This window comes from Ambystoma mexicanum, chromosome 3q (assembly GCF_040938575.1).
Source record: "Ambystoma mexicanum isolate Mex_15411 chromosome 3q, UKY_AmexF1_1, whole genome shotgun sequence".
NCBI classification, from domain to species: Eukaryota; Metazoa; Chordata; class Amphibia; order Caudata; family Ambystomatidae; genus Ambystoma; species Ambystoma mexicanum.
This window is the reverse complement of record NC_090926.1, coordinates 1,078,917,765-1,078,939,772: the sequence shown is the minus strand read 5'-3', so window position 1 is coordinate 1,078,939,772 and position 22,008 is coordinate 1,078,917,765. Positions and strand designations below refer to the sequence as shown.

The window sequence follows — 22,008 nt, the reverse complement described above, 5'->3', positions numbered from 1 at the left end:
AAGATAAGGAATACGTCGGAGGACACAATCCCTTCGAAGAACAAGTTACTTCTTACCTTGTAACGTTCTTTCGATGGGATGTTCCTCCGACGTATTCCTTATCGACCCTCCCATCCATCCCCGCAGTACTACTTCCCTTGTTGTTGCAGCTTACGCTCCTTCAGGGTGATTAGTCTAGTCCAGAAAGAATTATTGTGGGCTGCAAAACGGAACTGAGCAACGGACGCTGCGCGCGGCCTTTATAGGCAGGATGACGTCGACGTCGATACGGCGGCTGTCGAGGGACATCGACTCGGCGGACGTCGACGCGCAGCGCCCTCTAGAGAAAATTTTTTCTGAGGCCAGCAAAGCTGTAAAGAGATATCTAAGATAAGGAATACGTCGGAGGAACATCCCATCGAAAGAACGTTACAAGGTAAGAAGTAACTTGTTCATCTCACCCATTCCCATTTGTCTGTTAAGTGTTCAGAAGGCGATACACGTCAGCTATAAAGCTATTTGTGTCTCTCTCTCTTCCTCTGTATGACCTAAACTCTGTATCGATATTCAACATGAATTATCTGAGTCTGCCTTTATATCTTTAAGGTGAAATCTGTGTCCTGCTGTGTACTTCTAAACAGCCTGAATTACCTGGGACTTGCCTTTCTATTCTGCACTTAAATCATCCTTCACCTTTTGGCCCTGATTCTCATGTTCTTGATGATTACACTGATGTATGTCCGATATATCCTTTCTGTTGTATACAGGGCCTCTGATTGCCACCTCTGTCTTTGCCTTAAGACCAGAAAAAAAGGAAGATCCATCGTCTCTGCATCGTCCAGACCCTCAAAAAGGTGACTGCATTAAAGATTCACAAAGTGAGTGTGCAATGCAAGCGTGTATGCCCCAAACCTGAGCCAAATGCTTACTATTGTACTATGAAAAAGCACTGATCACACATGCACCACACCTACGTTCAAGCAGCCATGTGAGCAGCAGTGTGTGGGATTGTCTTCCATTATGACCCATGAACTGAACGGGCATAAATGTCATTTTGGGAAAATTGGGACTATGACGAAATGGCTTTTGCTGTGCAAGAGTACAAGGATGAGTAGTGGCTAGACCACCTACTCAACCCCCTACTAGAGTGAACCCAAAAATAAAGGTAATGCGGGCACAGCCAAAAGTATGTACCCCCTTCACCTTTTCTGGTAACGTGAGCCAAGGGAAGGCTATACTCTTAGAAGAGTTCTGAATATGAGACAGTAGCAACCCAAACATCAATAGTACAAAAGCTCCGAAAATAAAGAATGAAGGTCCTATAAAATATATATACTTTAATTAAACAAATGAACCATACAACTATTAAAACTATCAAAAACCCACTTCTGTAAAAAGACATAAGATGCAGTACAGAAAGGTCAAAGCATTCTGAATACATTTGCAGGAAGGAAACAGACAAGAAATACAACATTGTAATTCTGAAGTATGTCTTTGGTGCAGAAGGGACCTAACCAGTCACCAGGGACCCAAAAGGTAGACCAGTAGGATAGGATTACTTGAAAGTACCTTATTCCAATTGTAGGTGGCTTGACGGTGGCAAACCAGGCTTTTGAATGCTGTTTACAGGTCGATTCATATTCAGTCGTTGAGTCGTCTTAGTCCCAGGATGCGAGTAAACATGGAGTCAGATTCAAGCAAGTGTTCAGTGAGGATTGGTGTTGAGCTATGTAGGTCGAATGGATCCCCAGGAGGTGTTTGACGATTGAGCATGGTTCGAATGGTGAGTACTGCTGGTTTAGTTTGACAAGAAGCATGACGTTCCAGCAGTTGGAGTCCATCTTCGAAGTGAAATCCTGGTGGTTCGATGCTCAGTTTGATGCTGCGGTTCAAATTCATCTGCACAGTGCACTGTTGTTCGAGCCCGGCAGGTGACAAGGCTTTGCTGGGGCGATGTGTTGTCAAACCAGTTCAATGATGTAAGCTAGTTTGAAGTTCGAGTGAATGGCAAAGGCAGCACCGGCAGGTCCGGCTGGCTCGATGGCAACGAACACCATTCCAAAGCGGTTTGATTTGTATGCAGAAATGAAAACCGGGATCTTGGCTGTCGGGATGCTGTGAGATCCACTTCATGGTGCTCCAGGACAGGTGGGTCCTATCGGCCACAGCTCTCCCACCCTATAGAGGTTTTTACAGGAGTGGTAGACTAATTAAGAGTCACGCCTAATGTGCCATGGGAGTGGTTATGGAGCAGAGCCGGTTTCGGCTTTGGAGCACAGTTTAATCTCAATTATGAGGGCTTTGGAAATATCAACTCTCCCAAAACCGGTCCAAATGAATTATTTCTTAAAGCCTTAAAGGCCCAAAAGTGAATCAAAGAAGGAGTGCGAGAACCCTTTATAGATAAAACGCCATACAGGATTGTAGGAAAGCAAGCCTGCTTCAATGGGTCCAATCCCTGCCATTGTCACAGGTGCCCATTGCTTTTCTATGTTATACCAAAAGTGCCTTATTCCAGAGGAAGTGGAGCGGATAGGAAGGAGAGAAAAGGCCACAGAAAAGAAAAATGGAGGAATCCCTTTTTCAAATTCACTGGCGCTTTCCGTACTGCCTTTATCAGCCCCTTTCCTATCCTGCAGCTTTAAATGCTCCCTGGTGTGAAGGCCCCTAGTGTGAGGTGGCCAATACTAGCAGAGGAACTCTGGTGGCGTGCAAGCAGAACTTGTCTGACGACATGAGGACTTGGGCATAGATGTCAACAGGAATGAGTCCTGCATACAAGCAGCAGTGGGCAGGTTTTCACCAGGATCGATCTGCACGAGAACCTGAGCGGATTCCTGCCATATTCCTTATTTTAGAGTAATATGTAGGTGGAATGTATTTTTATATTGTGGTGGTGGTTATGTTATGTATGTGTTAAGAGTGTACCTCTGATATACATGCTTCCATATGGTGTACTTTTCTTCTCGTTTACACGCTGGCATTGGCATCTTACAGCTAGTGTAATCTGGCTCTGAAGCCCAGGTGTCCTGCTGCTAATAAACCTATTTTATATATATATATATATATATATCACATGCCTTCAGTTACTTCAAGCCCATTTCTAAATCTTAGTGAATAGGACATACTGTATGTTGTATTCTTTTGTTTTGGTGGACAGGACTTCCAAGTCAAAAGCCTGGCATTGCTTTGAGGAAGGAACAAGAGTTTGAGTCAAGTCTGAAGGATCATCATGCTGCTGACGTCAGGCAAGGCAGCACCTTCCCCCACTCAGGTAACTTGTGACCCTGAAAGTTTACCTTTTAGGTATTGAATCATGGGCATCATGCCTGCCGTGCGGGTTATAGCCACCCCAAGTGAAGATACAAGTTGCTGCCCTAGTGCTATGCCCTTGTCCTGCTTTGTCACCTCTTCCTCTACCACCCAGCTCATTTTATTTGATATCTGAGTATTCGTTTATTTTATTTACTTACATTTATTTACATGTTTGTGTACAGCTAGCACTGTGTATTCCCATTTATTGCTATTTATGAAGTGCCCATATGCAGTAAAGGTTGCATCTTCATGCTAATGGCCTAATGGTAAATTGAAGGAAAGATGTTCAACTGTTAAACGATTTTTGAAGAGCCAGGTTTCCATCTAAAACAGAATAGGCCAAAGAGGTACAGATGGTGAAAAGGAAGAGATTTCAAAAGTAAGGGCAAGAGCCTAAAAAAAGAGTACACCACTTCAGCCTGAGACTTGCCAAGTGGCTCCCTGCCAAATGAGTCATCTTTATCCAGTCCTGGCTTCTTAGCTAACAGCATTTTGCATGCTTGTACCTGTAGACTAATACCTGGCTCCAAGTCCCAGGAAATGTGCTTGATAAAAAGGTGATACTCCTCGTATCTCTGGAGGCCTGAATACATGCTGTATAAGCAAGTGTATCACTGAATAGAACTTCCCTCCTGACTACTCTACACCCACAGTCAAGGCTCATAATCCCCATCCACACCCATAATGTCGCCAATTCTCCTCATCACCCACTAATTTACTCCCCTACTGTCCCTAATGCACCCTTGATATTCACAGATCACGTATTTTGTCCCTACCCTTGATCAAGCAATCCCCTCAGCCATTTCAGTAGAACAGCCGATAGTGTGGCGCTCCACTATCACCAAAGAGAATTAGACTTGACAGATATAAATTAACCAATTTGCTTGTTCAACAAGAATTGAGTGAAGCCAGTGAACAAGTGGCAATACAGTCTAGAGGGAGATGTGTTTCCCAAAAGAAGGAAAATGCACTCTACTTGATTTAGTAAAACATAGTTCCTCTGCAAAGGGATGCCCCACATGGGGAAAATGGTGCCTTGTATTAGAGTGAATTATTTTGCTCAGGTGTGCCAACAGTCCAGAAGAAGAGGCAGTCACAACCACATCAGTGTATCCTTTCTCTGAGACAGACGGAGAAATAGATGAATTGTGTGGCGAGTTTCAAGGAATTCTCTTGATCGTAGAGAAACAGGGAATCTCCGGCCCTTACAACCCATCATCCATGTGAAGAATGCAGGTTTCTGCATATCATTCACGGATCAAATGGCAACATTAGTAACCCAGTGTTATTTTTCAAGGAGTTACCGAGTGCATGTAAACAACATTCAGGGATGGATCCAGACCGCAATGCAACACTATGCTAGAGCAAGACACTGGGAAGAGTCTGACACATATCAATTTAGGCCTGCACATACCAGACAGATTTATAATAACCCTGCATTCAGGAGAAGGGGCGCAAATATGTGTATAGTAATACAACCACAGTAGGATCACACAAAAGCAAGCACACTTGTGTGATGCGCTGTGAGGTGCTCTTAGTAGGTATATATGCCCATGTACTTGAACTGTACAACATGTTAAGTGCACTAGTATTAGACATAAATGCTTTGCATGCTAGACGAGTACCACTTGATTGCTGAACAGCACCTGTTATCTTCACATTACTTTCTAATTGATTAATTCCTCCCCCAGATGCCTCATCTTTTAAATATCCTCTGGGTGCACAGCTGACTTTAGGAACCATTTCTGCCACAAGGGAGCGCCCTACTGTTCTGCGTTGGTTCCACTCAGCATTGGCTCCCATGACTTGGGTTGTGTCATCGTAGGTGTTCTATTTGGAGCCAGCTGTACCTGATGACCTCCGTTCCTTTATGCTGCCAATTCCGAATGATGCTTATTCGAATGTGGCCTCTTCATAGCTTAGTTTGACCCGTGTCACGTCCCACCCGAAGGCCTTGCATTTCAAACCCTGGTGCTTGGGCCCCCGACTATGACTAGGGGTGTTCCGAACTTTGGCTTTGAGTAGGAACGCAGGCGAATGCAGGTTGAAAAATAGCGATTTGTCTTCGGGCCAAACATTTCTTGCTTTTTGGCTGAATAAATTGTCTAATCGTTTTAATGCAATGTAACAACAATATGGGGTGCAGATTGCAAAAATGTATGCCATTACATGTTGTATGAAAGCATTCCTGATTAAATATAAGACTATGTTGCATATGTTTGTATGTTGGAGAGTAGGAGAGGTGAGGTGAGGATGAGTGAGAGGAGTATGGTTTGTTCTTATGGGAAATGACTGCAGAAAAACATCAATTCAAAATAGGTAGTGGAAACCAGTAGGACTGAAGTAAACGGTCCTATGCCAAGCAGAGTGACATGCCCCCTCCTAGGGGTCCTGCATGGAAATCTGTTCATTGTGAGCCAGTCTTCCAGAAGGAGTATAAAGCGATAGGTGCTTGAGACCTAGAAAAAGAGCTGTGCTTTGTTGGTGAAATTGTTAAGAGGGGAAGATGTTTGGAAATCTAAGGACTTCCCAATAGGCCGACTTATCTGTTATACATCAATAAAGGCTGGAGACGAGTCAGTGTCATTTGACACTGCGCAAGAAACGTGTAACATTTTCTGACCAATATTGGCCACTTGGGAGAATTTGCTTCCTGGAAAATCACTGAAATATAATTATAGGCCAATCTGTCCCAACAGGAAATGTGTGAGAGGACAGAGATTGCTAGTGAGATGGTATTTTGGGATGGATTGTTGAAGAGTGACAGGTAAACCAAAGCCTTGTAGCCTTCTATCCTATCCCGCGATGTTGTGGTACAGAGGTGAGGTAAGTATACGTGGATTGACATTTGGTGGAATCGAGTGACTGCCCAACAAGGAAGTGCTTTTTTAGAGCTTGTTAGGTTTGGGCAGATTCCACCACATAGCAGACCTTCCTACGTGTGATTAATAGAAGGATGGTTTAGGGGCGACAGACTTGTCTTGGAAGCAAGACGACGCCGAGCAGCATGGGTTCGACTCCAATTATTTATTTTTCCCATGCTTCAACCCTATCAGCCTGCTCCAACCTTATACACCTCTCTGTTAGAGTCCTCTCCCATGTTTGGAGCATAAATAATGAAGTGTTGAGACCTATTCCGGCGGACCGGATCAGTTGTTATCAGCCCGGGGGCCTAGTTAAAGTCCTGATTGAAGCAAGGGCATTTAACAAGGGTCCCCGGGCCGATAACTCTGATCCTGCAATCCACAGAGGGTGTTAACGCTGTTAGCTCCCTGTGCTGCCAAACCAACAACTCTGGGTGTTCAGAGCATTGTATTTTCAGTCAATGAACTGGACGCCCTGCACGTCCCGTTCATTGAATTTGAATGAAAATACTTCAATAAGATACCCTGAATGAATCTGGAAGGCGGGGCACCATACCATTTCCATGGCAGCCACAACTGATCAGGAGCTGAAGCAATAGCCGCTATGGCAGTTGCATCTGTCGCCCCAAGGCAATCAGGCAAGTTGGGAGGGGGGGGAACGAATAAAGGGAACGGAAGATGGCAGGCGGGGGAGGCCGCTTGGAATGTGTGCTTACATCAGGAGATTCAGCCCGGTTTTTTGCCCCCTGATTGGTCGTCTCCCCCATGCCGGGTGCTAATGGCGAGATGGTGTCTTCTTACAACACATCCACCCTCGCCTTGTCACGCATGAGCGGACACAAGCCATTTATACATTTTTGTTTGAGCTTGAAGGTTTGAAATTCGATTTGCAATGGCAATTTAGAATTGCAGTATACATTTTGTTCATTGTACCCTAGCACTATGCGTTCATGAAGCATCCTCTACTTTGTCTAGAACTGGCTTTGCATATTTAACATCCTTCCATACTCCTGGTCCATGTGTTATTGGTAATCCCCTCTATTGTGTACTGCATGCATTAAATAAGGATCGAGATGTTGATTGAAATAAAGAGAAGTAAATGAAACAAGCAAACACATTTAAAAAGTGTATTTTTAAGTTTGGAACATCATAGATTGAATAAACCAACTATTTGGCTGAATACTAAATTTGCTATTCGGTACACCCCTAATCATGACACCAATGAATGTGGCTCCTGCCAATCGATGCACCCTGAGGTCTATAGCAGGGGAGCTACAAAGCATATTTTGCAGAATGATCTCTATACCTCCTCTCCATCATGGCTGCCCTGGATCTCTAGTTACCAGAGTGCCTGCCCTGCTGTGGGAAGTCTTACGTGATTGGGCCCCTCTGTCAGCAAAAGGCCCAATCGGGCAAGCCGGCAAGCGAATAGCAGCCTGCTTCCCTGTGCCTACATCTAAGGCCCTGTCTGTGCCTGTCCAGGCGGAGGAGGTCCTCATCTTTTGCCCCCTCCTCATACTATGAAGAGCCTCCTGACTTAGACTACTACTGTACATACTCGCTGCCCCTCAACACACCCTGCAGACCTACCAGTGAGTGAATGGTTGAACTCTCTCTACCTCCTCAAATAACATTCTGACCCATAACTGTGTCTATCTGACTCTGCCTTACCTCACTTTAACCTACGTCTTCAATTTTTTGCCCCTGTTTTTAACATTCAAATTTAGCTGCATGCTTTCTACATCTTTGCACCCTTTGCATTGTATCTGTGCCCCTGTTTTTGAAATTCGAATTTAGCTGTGTGTGCTTTCTACATCATTGCACCCTTTTGCATTGTATCTGTGCTCCTATTTTTGAAATTTAGGTCTGTGCGCCCTCTAAATCGTTGCACTCCTCTCACATTGTTTTTGTGGCTTGTGCAACTACTAGGCCACCTTGTGAGTTGGCGTAGGACAGTGCATATCTCTCACTCTCTCACTCTCACTCTCTCACTCTCTCACTCTCTCTCACCTTCATTTATCCTCTGCCACCCTGATGGCACTCACCATCTCTCCCATCTTCTCTATCTGCAAACTATCACCTACCCTCCCTCTCACCAAGTCTGCGGGGAGGAAAAAGCGCAGAACTGACATCCTTTGGACACCAACCCAGCCCTACCCATCACTGACACCTATGTCTGCACAACTTCCAGACAGGTCATCAACGATATAGTCTTCTCTGTCCCCTACCCAGATCTATGAACCCCTCATCTCTACTCTCTTCCCCTTTTGCTTCCTCTCCCATTAATGGTGACACCAAGTGGGAAGTTCTCTTGGCGGGCTTCTCTTCTTCCCACTGCATCATTAATGTCTACCACACTGGCACTATCTTGGTTCCGGGTCCTCAACCCAACCTCCTTCTCTTTGACCGGCGCTTGCCGGCCCTCATTAACTTCCTTCCCTCAACTGCCTCTCTCCACACCACTCTTTGTCCCTCCCCCTCCGACTGGTGTACCACGCCCATGTACTCCTCCTCGGAAGACCTTCAAAGGCGGTTACCTCCTTCACCTTGCCACACTCGACGCCCGCTCAGCTGCCAGACTCCACTGACATCTGCCTCCTTCTTGAAGACATTGACCTCGACATTCTCGCTCTTACCGAGACGGCGGTCACTGCTTTTGACTCCCTTCTCCCCGATGGCAACAAGATCATTTCCAAGCCATTCCCAACCATGCTGGCGGTGGGGTTCCCTTAATTTTCCCTGAAGTGGGTTTCTTCCTCCCTCATACCCAACCAGCTGTTCTCCTTCGAGAGCCTGGTCTGCAAGTTGGTCATCTCTCCCTCCTCCTCTGACAATTGCCATGATCTACAGGCCCCTGGCACTACCACCCTGTTCCTCTCTGAATGGGCTGATTTCTGTTCCTCTCTCTTGTCAACCTCCTAATCTCCTTCTCCTGGGTGACTACAACATCCACTTGGACTCTTTTATCCCAGCATCCACTCTCTTCCTTGCCTTCTGCACCTCTCTCTCCCTCTCAATTCTCCCTGAAACGCAAGTGCATAGTGGCAGAACGAATGTGACAAACCTCAGGCTCACCCTCAAACAAACTGGCCTGCCGCCTGCTCCAAAGGCAATATACACTCCATCTGTGCCAAGAAAAGAGCCCACATCCAGGCACAGGTGTCTGATGAATCCAACAACTTGGCTGAACTCTTTAACATCTGAGGCAACTAGCCACTCTTCCACAGTCTCCGCCTCCTCCTCCTCCTCCCCTCTGCCATCTCAGGCCCTCTGCAACGCCCTGGCCACACACTTCTCCACAAAAACTCTGGACATCCTGAACACTCTTGCCACCCTAACCCCTGACCAACCCCTTTGCCTCCTGTGGTCTCCCACCCTCCTGCCCCCTCTCTCCTCCTTTTCCCCCGTCACACCTGATGAGGTCACCAGAGTTGTCTGCTCTATGAAGGTCTCCTCGATACTGGTTTCCCCTTGCTTTTCCAGAACCATCAAGGACATTGGCTCTCTTGCCCCGGCACTTGCTGCTTTTTGCAACCACTCTTTTGCTACTGGATCTTTCCCCTCCTCCCTCAAGCACTCCCTTGTGCGCCCCATCCTGAAAAAACCTTCAGCAGACCCTAGTTGTCCAGCTAACTACCGCCCTATTTCTATCACACCCTTCCTTGGGAAACTGCTTGAGAAGCTGGCATTCCCCCAACTTACCTCTCACACTGAACTTGTTGACGGTCTGCACAACCATCAGTCTGGGTTCAGAGCATCCAGAGGCATGGGAACTGCTCTTCTGAACACCTGTGAAGAACTTCTTGCATCTCTGGATTCCAACTCTAGAGCTGTCCTCCTTCTGCTCGATCTCACCTCTGCCTTTGACATGGTCAACCACTCCATCCTCATAAAACGGCTCCATGATACCCTAGGTATCTCGGATCGGGCACTGGTCTGGCTGACCTCCATCCTAACTAACCATCCGTCCCACGTAATTCTGGGCACCTTCTCCTCACCTACCTCCTTCTCCACTTGTGGTGTCCCCCAGGGCTCCAAACTTTCCCCCTGGTTCTTTAACACTTGCTGTGCTGGAATGCCTCATTCCCCCCCCCTCCCTGATTTTTCCTCCCTCCCACAACTTTCAGTGCTAAGCAGATGACAGTCAACTCTTCTTCAAACTTCCTGCTGACCCTTTTGCCTCCTCTATCATCCCAGGCTGCTTATCTGCTATCGAGTCCTGGTGCACTTCCAATGATCTCTGCCTCGTTGCCAGCAAGACTGAGATCCTTCCTATTGGGAACCCCGCTCCCTCTTTCTTCCCCCGACACTGACCATCCTCTATGGGCTCTCCACCTTCTCCTTCATTCAATGCCAAAAACCTTGGAGTCATCTTCGACTCTGCTCTCTCCTTTCTCCCTCATATCCAAGACATTGCCAAGAAGTCTAACTTTCAACTCCCTTTTCTCACTTTCCCCCAGAAACTCAATGTCACCAGAGCTCTGATTCTCTCTAGGCTTGGCTACTGCAACAGCCTACTCTTGAATCTACCCTCTTCCTCTCTACGACCCCTCCAGCTAATCTAGAATAGGGCAGCAATACTTGTCCTTGGCCTCAAGCCCATGGAGTGCATCTCTCCCGCGCTAAAAACCCTTTGCTGGCTCCGGGGTTGCTGCACGGATTCAATTAAAATCCCTCTGCATCGTCCACAAGGCTGTCTGTGTACGTGGACCACACTATCTGCAACTTGCTATCACTAAAATATTCTCCCTCCAGACCTCTACGTTCCTCTGGTACCAACTCTCTGTGTGTAAAGCATTTCGCCAAACAGAGGGCCGGAGGCCAATCTCTTGCTTCAGCAGGCTCACTTCTGTAGAACAGACTTCCCCTTCCTCTTTATCTTTAGCCGGACTTCCACAAATTCCAGAAGCTCCTCAAGGCTTTCCTTTTCACTTCCTTCTTCCCTCCTCTGCTAATCTCAGTCACTCCGATTGGTAACCAGGGCCCGTCTGTCTCATTTGGGTTATGGCCTCCCACACCCAATCAACTCAGCTTCTGCATACACATAGCACTTGCCTCTGTGCACTTGCACGTTCTGAATACTCACAAGGCATAGTAGGTTTGTCTTTATCCTTCAGTGTATTTATTGTTTCAATCCCATGTTTCTGCACTGTTGCCATATGGGCGCTTTGAAACACAATTTACTTGTATAATCGCCCAACAAATGCACAATAAATAAAATATACAGCAGACTTTGGGGCTCAAGTTTGTGCACACGCGGCACTCTTGGATGCACACTTCAAAATGTGGTATGGTGACCAGTTTAAGCTACTTACCATGCACTTAGATTGGGCCAAACCTTTTGGTCACAAACAAATTAATCCTTAGAGAAATTCAAAGCAGCTTCTGCTACCACTAAATCTTTTTTGTAGACCGTCCAGCAGCCATCCTCATCTTTTTATCTGGGGAATGTTGTTTTCATTCCTTCATCTTTTACCTACAGGGGCAGGGTTCAAAGGCCAGGACTTCATGCAATTATCAACAGACAGTTTTTACACCTGACAAGGCGGGGGGGGGAATGGGGAGGGAGAGTTGTTGCCAGTTCCAAGGTGCAACATTGTCCCAGAGTTTCCTCCAGTGTGTCTCAAAACCCCTTTAGTCTGCCCCTAGAGCATTGTGATGGAGTCAGCACTGATTCCCCGGTGGTGCCCACCTCCCATGTGGCCAGATGATGGCAGCCACTACCTGATCCTGGAGACAGTTACATGAGGGGCGATCACATGGGAGGGGAGAGCCACTGAGGAGCAGAGGTCATTCCCTTGGTGGAGATGTGGAGAACTCCAAGGAACCCGAACTACTAATGGCATACTGTCACTCCATGTATACTTCCAACATTCATAACACACAGAAAATACCCCTTGTTTTTGACATTTCTGCATTTGATGTTTTTGAACAGCAGCATGTTGTAAATCCAATTACATCTATGGACTTCGGTTCCCATAAACCCACAAGTACTGAGACGAAGAAAAGGAGGGAAGAGTTCATGCAGATCAAGCAAAGACCAACATGCAGAGTAGTTGTTCTATTCATCTTAGAATTCCCAGGACATTTAAACATGGCTACAGTGGTGTTCACTAACGCAGTACGAGAGGGAACCGCAGAGGAGTAGATGGGTGCTTGGCTGCAGTAGCTCCCAAACGCGTGCTACAGACACCGGCTTGGCAGGAGAGAAGGAGAGGTGCCGACAGCTTACCTGGAGGACTGCGGGCGCACTGAGAAGCACTGTTGAGCTCCTGAAAGGGTGGCCAAGTCGGGAGACGGCATTCTCCGTTCCTGGGTGCAGGAGAAGGCTGACAAGTAGAAGCGGAGCCACAAGGAACGTTGAATGGACGCCTGCAGTGCCTGGGAAGCCAATCCAGGGAGGTAGCTTTTCCGCAGAGGTACACTGAGTCAGGGACACCACAAACTACCAGTGGGTCAGGCCAGAGCCATGGGGACTCTGGGGCGTACCAACACACCAGAAACCAATTCAGTGAAGTATGTAAGATTAGCAATTTGGACAATCTACAAAACCTAATATTTGATCAAGTTTTAAGAACTAGAAAATGTGAATGCTGACAAGAAAAAGTGCAATGGCGAAATCTGAATAATAAGATGTGTGAAATGTGAGTATGGGGGAGAGCTGAAACAAGTGTTATCCCAAGCAAATATGTTGGACAGAACAAAAGCAGACTCTGATGTAATGTACTGAAAGTAACAGTAAAAATAACACAGAAGTCCTTGTAAAGAGAAGTCCAGGCAGTTTACATATGGAGTAAAGATACCTGGCAGGGGAGTGTGCCAGGGGATCTGTGATACCTCCAGTGAAAAGACTGTGATATTGTGATAAGGATTCCTGGCAGGGGAATCCATCGAAGTGGTGCCAACCAAATCTAAGTTATCTGAATGTTGAGAATTTAATATAACATTTCTTTTTTTCAAGAAAGACACTTTCTGCTACAAAAGGCATTAATGGCTGGTTTGAAATATATTGTGTGAACAAGAACTTTCTGAATCCAGGATAAAAACCTTAAGGCACTGTTTAAAGAGTGATGCTTTTTGGTGACCTTAAGGAAATGTGGTTTAAAAGAGACACTTTGGCCATCCTACTACAAATCCAGGGGGAAGGGAACTATCCTCTGGTTTTCAAGGATTTGTCCTTTGAAAATTCTTTTGGATGTATTATTTATGTTTTGATTATGAACACTTTTCACGAAAAATATGTCGGAGGCATTTCCTTTCATCCTTAGTTTGTTTCTAGTGTGAGGGTGAGTTTAGAAGGGGTTAGACACAAGGACGATTTCTAGGGTTCTGACTAATTAACACAGACTGATTTTTAGCTTTATTTTCCTAGGTTGGGAACCTTCTTTCTTTGGATCGGGCTAGAAAGCAGTTTTTCCATCCCATTTTCTTTTTTTAAATAAAAATGTCTGAAATGAGAATACTACCACGTTGTATCTGCCTCTCATTTCTGACCCCTCACACCATTTTTACTCATTCTAAGGGGTTAGTTGGTGTTGGAGACTGCCCATGGTTTTCACTGAGCGGATCAACACCACCACCAATGCCTAGGTCTTACAGATTGTTTCTCTGGGATTCTACCTTCCTTTCCCTGATCCCGCCCCCCTACCATCCTTACCCTGCGATACCTTCCTGCTGGTGAAAGGTTTGCAGCTCCTTCTGAAGGCACCAATGTGTGCCTGCTTTGGAAAAAGGGAGGTTATGCTGTTAAAGAAAGAGGGTGTGTGGGTCCCATCCCCTCTTAATGTAGCCCCTGAACATGTCTGCACTTTCCTTTGTGAGGCTTCCAGTCTAAGCAGGAGCAGGCTCTGCTACCCATGGTCTTTTCTGGAAAGATGTTCTTTATTACCCTGTCATTTTTCTGTACTCTAGGATTGCTTAACCTTCCCAGGAAGGTGCGCCTGGCTATTGTACACCCCTTACCATTTCCATTGAATTGATCTGATTTTAAGCCAAGTTCTCTGAAAAATTACTGTTAATCCAAAGAACAGTACAATGAAGAAAAAGGGAAAATGCAACAGAAACTTCATCTTTAGTGTGGTGATTGTACCTGCAGATGTAATCTACAACGCTTGCCAGTGACAAATCCATCATTATTTACTCCCACAGGTACATCAAAATATCTACAGATACTTTGAAATATTTACTTTTATTTAGAACCGGGGTTACGCAGTCTCTAAGGACCAAGGGGCTCTCCATTTCATGTCAAGAGACATTGACGAAGACTTTGTTAGACTAACTTTATTCCCTGGCGGTCTTCCAAGTTTGGTCACACGTTCCCTCAATGATCCTTGTGGAGTTGTTTTATACCATAAGAATATCTTGCATGTCCTAGGTGAAGCTTCTAAAAATAGCCCTACTCGGCAATTCTGAGTTAAATGTCATGTTAATCTTTCATAAGACGTGTATCTCATGCACGAATGACTCATTTCATTCACTGGGCTGCTTGGGTTTGCGGTTCCTCTCTTCTACTTGTCTAGGTACCCAGGTGCTGTGTTCCGGTGGTAGCCATACGGACAGGTATCACCAATTTGAGTCCTACATTCCTATGTCACTTTGGAGGTAAAGGAGTTTCTAAACAGCATTAGTTCAGATAGTTGGGGCTCAGTTCTTCAGCATGTTCCTGAGATCCTGTAGAAAAGGAAATCATATCTCGCTAGGTCTAATTTACTCCCTCACCTTCTGCACTGCATGGTTTGGTTGTTAATAGAGGCCATTAGCAAAACACTGCCAATTCCTTCCTTTTGTGCTTTGCGTCCTGGGATTACTTTTCCCTTCCTTTTACTGGTGTTGTAGAATCGTTGGTCACCTCTCCCTCGCCACCTCTACTCCTGTGTGCTACAACGAAAGCTGCAGAATGCAACTAGGCCTGCCCCAGAGACTGCACTGCTACTCTCCAAGACTATCTCCAGAACAAGAATATTAAATTTCCATGAATGCAGCTACTAAAATGACTTCATTTCTTCCCTGGGAATTGTCTCTGCATACTGTTTTTTGGGCCTACACATCTCCCCACCTCACTGATAACTGCCGGAATGTGGAGAACACTAAGCCTTGGAAATAATACTCCCTAGTCTCATATGCCTCCATTTCCGCAACCATGACAGACCATGGCAGTGAGAGGGGAACGACTCGGATGTATCCCTTTATCATTCTGAAATATGAAGAGACAATTGTATTACTCGGTAGCTTGGTTGGTTTTGGTGTAGATTTACTCTCATTTGGTTTCCTTGAATGCCAAGCTTCAGTGAATGCCAAGCTTCAGTGAATGCGAGTAGTAATGCTCATTAATATAATCTGATCTTTCTTTAGTGTTTTTTTCTTTAGAGCGTGCAATTGTGACACAGCACAAGTTGCTGTAGTTTCGTGCTTCTTTGCAGACGTTGTCCTTAAAGTTATCCTCTCCTCCTAACTAGGTGGCCATTACCTGCTCATTTTGTTTGGCATCCTAGGCGCAAAACTCTGATGAATGAATCGTCCACTTTGCTGATTAATTCTTGCCAACCTTAACGCTTACTTTGTTTCTTCCAACAGCAGAAAAGGCATGCAACACACCCGGACCTTCATTGAAGATAAAGGAGGAAGCAGAATCCTATTTTGTAGACTATGAAGAGACTGAATCAAGGGGAAGTGTGGCATCCACACGTGAGCTGACTTGATCCATGTTAGGTGTTCGCATAGTTTTTTCCACAATGACAGCTAACTAACATCCATGCCATGCTCCTTCTGGCAATCACTGCCTCACGTCCGCACTTTATCCCATTTTCAGTGCCTGCCCAAGCCCTCTCTCCCCACCATGCTTCCTGCTTTAATGCCATACCCCACAGACTCCTTTCAGTACTGACTTGCTACCTTACTACTTCTTCGTGTCGCCCATGATCTCACTCCCCAGCCCCACTTTATCTTCCGGTAATCACTCACTACTTTACTAAATCGCAGCTTCAGTTAAGGCGAGCTGACTTACTTGAACACCCCACTCAGTCCACCAGTCACCGCCCAACTCCTTGACGTTGTGGCAATCCCTGTCTACTCAACCCAAACACTCACCTGCCCTCACCCCCACTCCGCCCCCCGCCCCCAGCATGCACCGATGCTCCCCGGCTCGACCCTACCTGCACTCGCCCGAGCTCGCCCCTCTCTGCACCCGTCCCAGCTTGCCCCTCTGCGCCCAACCACCAGCTCCAGCTCGTCTCTTTTGTGCCCGCCCCAGCTCACCCCTCTATGCCCACCCACCAGCCCCAGCTTGCCCTCCTCTGCGATAACCCAACCCCAGCTCACCCCTCTCTGCAAACCGCTTGCCCATCCATCCCACCTTGCCCCTATCCACTTCAACATGCCCCAGTCCTGTGTTTGTTTTTCTGTTTTGTGACAACTTCGCCAATAAGTTACTTGACGATATCGAAACGTGTTTCCTTTTATTCGAAAACGACATTTCAAAAAAGGCAATTTTGGCTTCGAGTGTGTGAGTGACCCCTTTAAGATTGCCCTCAATCTTGAAGGGTGCTCCCTCCACAGAAACGCAAACTCCCTACTCCCAAAGGCTTTGATACAAGATGTGTTCACTATACATACCCTCCAGGATATTGCAGCATGACATTGAATATTTTGTGGCACAAAAACGCAAATTATGTGTCACAAAATTGCATTTAGTGTGGCATTTTTACAGCACATTTTTATTAACAGGAGGGTGTAAGAATAACAGATCGCAAGTAAGAGGTAGTCTGTGAGGCTACAAGATTCAGGTTGTCATTATTTGCACCTGATGTACGTATTTGGTTAAAGGTACATGCCTATTTAATATGTTCTACACTCTCGCTATCACTCACACATCCCACTCACCAACTCCCAATCAAACTTACACTCCCACACCTCTCACTGTGCCACTCATGTGCATACTCCTGTGATTTGACATACTGCCAAGTCACAACACCCAATCCCTGCCACACTCCCAACCCACAGCGTACACTCCTCATCCTCCTGCAGTCTACAGTCCTTCATTCTTTCTCTCTCCTGCTGCATCTTGCATCCGTTCTCTCATTCTATCGCACTCTTTCCCCATCCTTGCTCCCAATCTACAGCCAGCTGCCTCTTTCCGGCCAACCGCTCCCTCTCTGCTTTTTGGCCCACTGATCCCACTGTGGCCCACTGGATCCCACTGTGGCCCACTGATCCCACTGTAGCTCACCGCTCCCTCTGCTTCCTAGCCCACCTTCCCACCTCTGGTTTACCAATCCCGCTGCTCTGTTCCCTTGCACACTGCTTCCCCCTGTGTCCCATTGCTCCCTCTCTCGCCTTTGCCCCTCATATTGTGACTATTTTTGTAATTTTTCAAAAATGTAGAATTTGTAGCAGTTCCTCAAAAAATGGGACAACGAAACATAGAGCAGAGGATGCGCAATTTTAGATGCTCGCTTTTTTAAATGAGGGCCTCCTTATTGTCAAAGGTGACATGCGCCTTTCCATGTGCTGGCTAGCCACGTTGAATACATTAGTGTCAGGAGTGCTCTCCTGACGCTGTTCTACGGGTTTCCAGCACCCAAGTAGGTGCTGGGAGCACATTCCACAGTGACGGAACAAAGCGCCTACCACTGTGAAATGTGATCCCAAAAAAACATTTCTATCCCTGTTTGAGAAATAGAAATAAAACTAAGAAAGCAGTGATTCGTACCTCTGCCGTCGGTAAAGACCCTGTCATGCAATGTACACCCCCTGTGCCTATTCCAAACAGGCGTATGGAATTACCTTATTTTTCAGCACATTTAAAAGCGCATCCCATTTATGAATTCGGAATGCGCTTTTAAATGCGTAGAAACGCCCCCTGATTTGTGCAAATTCGCAAACGGGTGAAACAGACCGTTTGGATGCCTTTTGTAGATTGGGCTACTTCTTTTTTTTTTTGTTGTTGTAAGCCATGAGATGTGTTGGCGCACCTCATCGCTTGTGGCAAAAAAAACGTTTTTGGAAGCTGTCCTTTTGTCATTTATTTTAAAAAACAGCAATTTTTACAAAAACTGTTTATGAAATGTCAAATAAAAATGTCATTTTTTGCGTCATTAATCATGATCGCAATAAGATGGAGAGTCTAATTATAACCTCTAATGTTTAGGCGACCCTAGTCCGAAAGGCTGAAGCCTCCTCTCTCTACCTCCCTCAGGAAACATCCAAGCTGACCTGAACTGGGGTAGCCTGATTCCCTGGTCCTACCCTTCAGATTGTGATAATCTTTCAGCCCTTATTCTCACTCTCGCCTGACTGTTCCCTCAACTCAGTCTCTGGCCCTCACTCCTGCCTGCTCCATAGGATCGCCTTTGATGCATCTAGCTCCACTCACCACCTCCCTGTTAATCTTACTCCTCTCATTTCGACTCTCTACTTGCCTTCGCCCTCCTGGTTTTATTTCCTGTATCCACTCTCCTCCTCCATCCAATTGTAACTCTCCCTCCCACCCTTCCTGCCTCTATTACCTCCTAACTCTCCAAATCGTACTCCTTTCCCTCACTCTTTCTCTGTCACTCTCGCTTCTTCACACTCACTCACATTCTTATATACACAAAATTGGTAGCACTCTTAATCTCAACACCTTAAAATCACTCTCTCCAAACACCCAGTACTCTCCTCCAAGTCATCGTCCACCTGCTGCATAATCCTTTCTGTTTTCCTGGTCCTTCACCTCCTCAAACCTCACCAACTACCTTTCAATGCAAACAGACTCTCTGGTATATTATATGGCCCTCCCCTTCCTTTCTAGAAACTTCCTTTAGCCTCCATTTGCTACCAGCTGTTTCCTTGGGCTAATTTCTATCTTGTCTATTGTCTCCCATACTCCTCCCATCTCCTACCCTTATGGGCTGCAATTCCTCCTGGGAGTCTTCATATGGGCCTGTAGCCCCATCCACTTGTCAGACTCCATTTCCCTACAGCCTGCCATGCAGTCACTTGAATCACTTGTTCTCTTCCTGTATTTAATAAGTCACCTGCCACATGTGCTGTCTCCCCTACTGCTGTCCAGCTCCCTGCTGGTTCCAACTGTGCCACCATTGCTCATCTGTTCCTCTGTAGCATGCCCGGGCGCTATGGGGTAGGTGTTAGGGTCTCCAACTCGGCTACTCAATGGGGGAATTATAGTCCATCTTCATCTGAGCACTGTGAGGAACCAGGATTGAGACACGGACACAGAGTACTCATGTTTGTGGTTAAGAACTTTTATTCTAATAATAAGGGGGGGTTGGGAAATGCCCACTGTTCCTACTCTAGGAGGTATTTCCCTACCTCAACCAAAACTAAGGGTCTGTTCTGTGTCAAGATGTCAAAAACAAAAATATCCTGTGTCCAAAATCTTATCCTAGCCCTCTGATTCTAAAAATAACGAAGATGTTCTGGGTAATCTTTAGCTCAGAAAGTGCACAAATGTTCTTTGAATAGATAGTGTTCACAGTTACAGGGAATGCCCCTCCTCCCCAGGTTTCTTTCCACCAAAATACAAGTTCCAAAAGAATAACCAAGTTCTTTGTAGCCCAAGAGGATAACCCACTCCTCTTGGTGTTGAAATTCACTCCTGGGGAAATGGCTCCCTTCCCCAGGTCCTTTCCTCATGCAATGCAATTTCAAATCCTAAGGGCATGAATCTCCCTTTGGATTCTCATTTCAAAATGTCACAAAACACAGCTCAAAATTCTACAGACATTGCTCTTCCTTTGGATTCAAAGATAACACAACTTGGGTATGCGTCATAGAGTCACAAATCACCTGGTATACAATCTGTGTTATTGAACTTACTGGTTGCTTTCAAATGTTTGGCTTTTTCACTTTTATTTTAAAAATCGAATCTGGGTGTTTTAAACCTACTGGCTGCGTTCAAATGCCTGGCTTTTTTCCACTTTTTTTTTTTTTTTGTTTTTTTTTTTTTTACAAATGTTGAATCTGGGTCTCTTAAACCTACTGGCTGCTTTCAAATGGTAAGCTGTTTACCTTATTTTAAAAGTCCTATCCAGTACCTCTGTACTGCTATGTTTAATTGCTAGGCATTCGTTAGTTATTCCAAATGCCTATCCCCCCTTGACGCTTGACTTACTATTCCTCTGATTTGTCTCCCTGATTTGCTGCTAGGCCACCTGGAGAGGTTTTTGTGCATCTCCTCTGTCCCCAGGTCCTCCACCCCCCACTGAAACTATGGCGCTCTCCATCTCTCTATCTACTCTAATTGCTACTCTATCACCTATTCCGCCTCTCTCTCAATGCCTGGAAGGAAAAAGTTCCAGAAAGCTCCTGGTCTCCAACCCAGGCTTGCCCATCGCCGACACCTACATCAATGCTTTTGTCACGCTCACCTGATTCCCACGGAGGCGCAGGTCTGGCTTCGAGTGCTGATGCTTCTTCAATGGTGAAGCGCAGGACTCTGATGATGGACAGGAAGGGCCCCTCTACTCTGGCTTTTCTGGCTTGCAGGAATATTCCCCTGTGCGTGAAAAGGGAGTATTACCTACTGACGGAATAATGCTCAAGCCTCCCACTCCCTTCCAACCTTCCTCGATACCCTTCCACGATTCCCCGTGAAGTCTCACCTTAGGGTCTGGAAGGATGAGTTCTCCATCCTGCTTCTGATGTAGGGGCGCGTTGAAACCCAGTTACTTCACTGGATTGAGGTTTGATGGGAGTTCAAAATAAGCTTGACTATTCAGGTGAGGAGCTGTAAGAGTTCTGTTGCAAGTTCAAAAGTTCAAGCTTAATAATAATGTTCATTGTCTTATTGCAGCAAGCGCTAATGCTTATGTCTTTTTTCCCCTTAGGGGCTGGGGTTCGGAATGCCGGGGATATGGCGCCGACCCGAAGTGTACGTTCCGGATGAGCGTTCAGGTAATGTCTTTGCATTCGCTCATTCAATGTCTTTGTCTTTTTTCCCCATTGGGGCCGGGGTCCGGAATGCCAGGAAGCGGCAGGACCCGAAATGAAATGGGAATGACCCAACAGGTAAGTCTTAGAAGGAAACTGAGCTTTTCCTATTTCCCTTCCTTCTCTCACCTTGTTTTCTTGTCTTTTCTCTCTAGCCTCTGGGAAGTGGGTGCGGATCCGGATGATCGCTGCTGAAGATGGAGGCGCCCAGGAAAGGTGAGTGAAATGCAGCGATCGAAGCGAAATGCTTTTAAAATGATGTCTTCCCTTTCAGGATCATCGGTGTGATGTCTCCGTGATGCAGCTTTAGCAGGTAAGGTCTTCTTTCTCTCCAATTCTCTCTTATCTCCCTTTGCAGGCGACCCAGGATGCTGACAGGCGTGGCTGAAGTCCAGATGCAGGAGCTGACACAGTGAGCGTCCAGCTGCGAGGAGCAGAACAACGCGAAGCGTGAGTTGCTGATCGGGCGTGGTTTAAATAGCTTTGGAAGAAGTTCCAGGCATGTATCCTTCCACCAATCAGGTATGTATCCTTCCCCGACCACACCCAGGTGGAAAGTAGTCCCACAGGTAAAGTAGTTCCATTCAGGCCTCAAGAGGGTCTGGATGTAGCAGCATGGTCTGCATCAGGTAAGTGCACATTAAAACACTTGAACACATGTCTAGCTTTATGAGCCTGGCGCCTAAGGCACCAGGACAGGGGTCCAACATGAGCCTGGCGCCTAAGGCGCCAGGACTGTGTCCAAAGGGAGGGGGGGGGGTAGGGGGAAAGAAATGATGCCTGCCTCTGGGGTTGCTGGGACGGACCTGGCTCCTTGGAGGCAGGCATCATGACAGCTTTCTCCAGGCAGACTATCAGTGACATCCTCTTTGTTGCCCCTTCTCCGGACCTATGGTCTCACATGGTCTCTATCCTCTCCCCT

General features: G+C 46.3%; 1 protein-coding gene across 2 annotated transcripts in view; it reads left to right on the top strand.

Moving 5' to 3' along the window:
- Window positions 1-22,008, top strand: part of LOC138583260 (zinc finger protein 436-like) — a 336,884-nt gene that overhangs the window by 185,358 nt on the left and 129,518 nt on the right. The window contains exons 3-5 of one of the 2 annotated variants that reach the window (XM_069655337.1): window positions 747-833; window positions 3,140-3,253; window positions 15,732-15,842. In XM_069655337.1, coding sequence (XP_069511438.1) covers window positions 747-833; window positions 3,140-3,253; window positions 15,732-15,842 — 312 coding nt within the window. Of the gene's footprint in view, window positions 1-746; window positions 858-3,139; window positions 3,254-15,731; window positions 15,843-22,008 lie in introns of both variants that reach the window. The other variant, XM_069655336.1, reaches the window with a different exon arrangement.